At 45.5% G+C, this 2132-nt stretch overlaps 2 protein-coding genes across 2 annotated transcripts in view; one reads left to right on the forward strand and one right to left on the reverse strand.

Moving 5' to 3' along the window:
- Window positions 1-785: 785 nt before the first annotated feature.
- H310_01682 (hypothetical protein) lies at window positions 786-1184 on the forward strand (the record flags this gene model as incomplete). The annotated part of the gene is made up of 1 exon (XM_008864873.1): window positions 786-1184. One exon carries the CDS (start codon window positions 786-788, stop codon window positions 1182-1184), a length of 399 nt encoding a protein of 132 aa, XP_008863095.1.
- A 715-nt stretch (window positions 1185-1899) lies between these two features.
- Window positions 1900-2132, reverse strand: part of H310_01683 (hypothetical protein) — a gene marked incomplete at both ends in the record, with an annotated part of 1350 nt that continues 1117 nt past the window's right edge. The window contains one exon of the mRNA XM_008864874.1: window positions 1900-1983. Within this exon, the coding sequence (XP_008863096.1) occupies window positions 1900-1983 (84 nt within the window). The remainder of the gene's footprint in view (window positions 1984-2132) is intronic.

Raw genomic sequence — 2132 nt, forward strand, 5'->3', positions numbered from 1 at the left:
GAATGTTGGTCAAAAATTTATATGAGTTAAAGTATGTAAAATTCAAGGGCGACTTGAGCCATTGTTTCTGCGCTTTTCCCTCTCAATCACACGTTAATTGAAAGCTCTTGGCGCGCTTGTTCAATTGCACCAATCAAACACGACAAATTCAACTTGAGGAAGGCGACAGTGAAGTTTGAATATCACTTGTAAATATAATGATGGGACATGTCTCCCCTCCGCACAACTACGCAAATATTGTGGGACGGAGGGAGTATTCAGCACCCTACCACACCGTATTTGGTGTGAGATTAGCGCCGACGGTAAAGTGACTCCTCGGAAATGCATTCCGATCGTATGACGGCCGTGCTGGTCATACGTGCTAATGGTCAGTGTAAAACTCTTATGTAAGAGCGTTTTAGCAAGTCGGGAATTTGAATTCCCGACTTAAAGATTAAAATTTGTAATGCTTCGAAGTTCGCCCAAGTCGGTGAATTGACTGGAGAAAGTAGGGGATTTGATTTTCCCAACCGACTTCGACGTGCCAAGTCGGGAAAATCTGTGGCGCCATCTCCATGGGAAAGAAAGATAGAAAACAGATCCAGTTGACGGACGAAATGGATGAGGCTCTCCTCAAGGAGGTTGTTCGGCTAGTTCCTTACGAAGTAGGGCATGGAAAGGTTGCTGCAACTAGGGCTAAGGCCGCACTCGTCATGCAAGAATATGAACCCAGCATTTCTGCCCGGACCTGCCAGGTTCGATGCGATACTCTCCTCCAAGGTTTCGCCCGTCAAAACCAAAAAAGCATGCGTGCGTCTGGGGTGGATGAAGACCTTGGCGACATGACGAAGCTGAAGCAAGACATTCTGGACCAGCGCGAAGACGCAAAGAGCAAGAAAACAAGAAAGCGCGAAGACGAGCGAGATCGTCAAGACTTGCTCGACCAAGCAGGTGAAAAGGCATGCAACGATGCAGAGGAGCGGGTCGCAAAGCGGATGGCCCTGGGGACCATGCCTGTAACAATCAAGCGCGACGCTGCCCGTGATCCCACTGATTTGTTACTGGCATTTGAAACCAAGCGCCACGACGATGATCATGCATATCCAATGCAAAGATTGAAGTTTGAGCAGGACGAACAAGAGATTCGTCGGAATGAACAAAGACAAATGGCCATGCTTCATGAAATGCTCATTGACAAATTGTGAAGTTAACTTTAATTCAAAACGAGTTGTGGTTATCATGTTTGAACATCACATGCATACATGTCCATGCTATTAAACCACACATGCATACATGTCCATGCTATTAAACCACACATGCATACATGACCATGCTAAAAACAACACACATGCACACTTGATCATACATATTACTACCGTGACGAACTGAATCATGTTAGTCTGTGTTGTTAAGGTAGTCTTCTAGTGTTGGGGGTACTTCCGAAGAAAAAACGCTGTTGACATTTGAACCACGGTAACAAATTACAACTTGTGAGTAAGACAGCAACATTGTACAGTTTTGAAATTGGCGACTTTCAAAGACACGTTTTAGTCCGATGGTCGAGATGAGACCAGTATCTCACTATTTGTGAGTACAACCACTCAACGCTGACTCGAACATTACACATGCTCTTGTTGACATACTTCTGAGCTGATGTCAAGTTGCGCCCACGAAATGTCGACGCAAAATGGGCAGATTTACCGTATGCAGGATCCCCATATATAATATACCCATTGAATCTGGAATCGGAACGCAACGTGGACTTCAAATTGGATCGCTTCAAAATCGTCAAATCATGGCGGTGGCCTTCGACAGGCCCATACACATGCGAAATGATTCCGTTCGGGGTAACCAAAGTTTGAAAATTGAGTGCATGTTTCCGTTTGTGACCATTGAACACACTACGTTGCACAGTCCAATTCATCGGTCGCAAACACACTCGAACAGTGTCATACACAAAGGCCCAAACATTACGAACTTCACCATCCTTGCTGGCGACAGAATCTGCAAAACGACCAAGAAGGGAGGGCAATCCGGTCGCGGTCCAAATAGAGAATATCCTTGTATTTGTTGTGAACATGGTCCACCACATGCAAAAATATGTTTGACAGGGCGCTGGGAGATCGGCCGAAAATATCAATGATGCCAATCCA

The sequence above is a fragment of the Aphanomyces invadans genome (genome assembly GCF_000520115.1).
Source record: "Aphanomyces invadans strain NJM9701 unplaced genomic scaffold supercont1.2, whole genome shotgun sequence".
NCBI classification, from domain to species: domain Eukaryota; phylum Oomycota; class Saprolegniomycetes; order Saprolegniales; family Verrucalvaceae; genus Aphanomyces; species Aphanomyces invadans.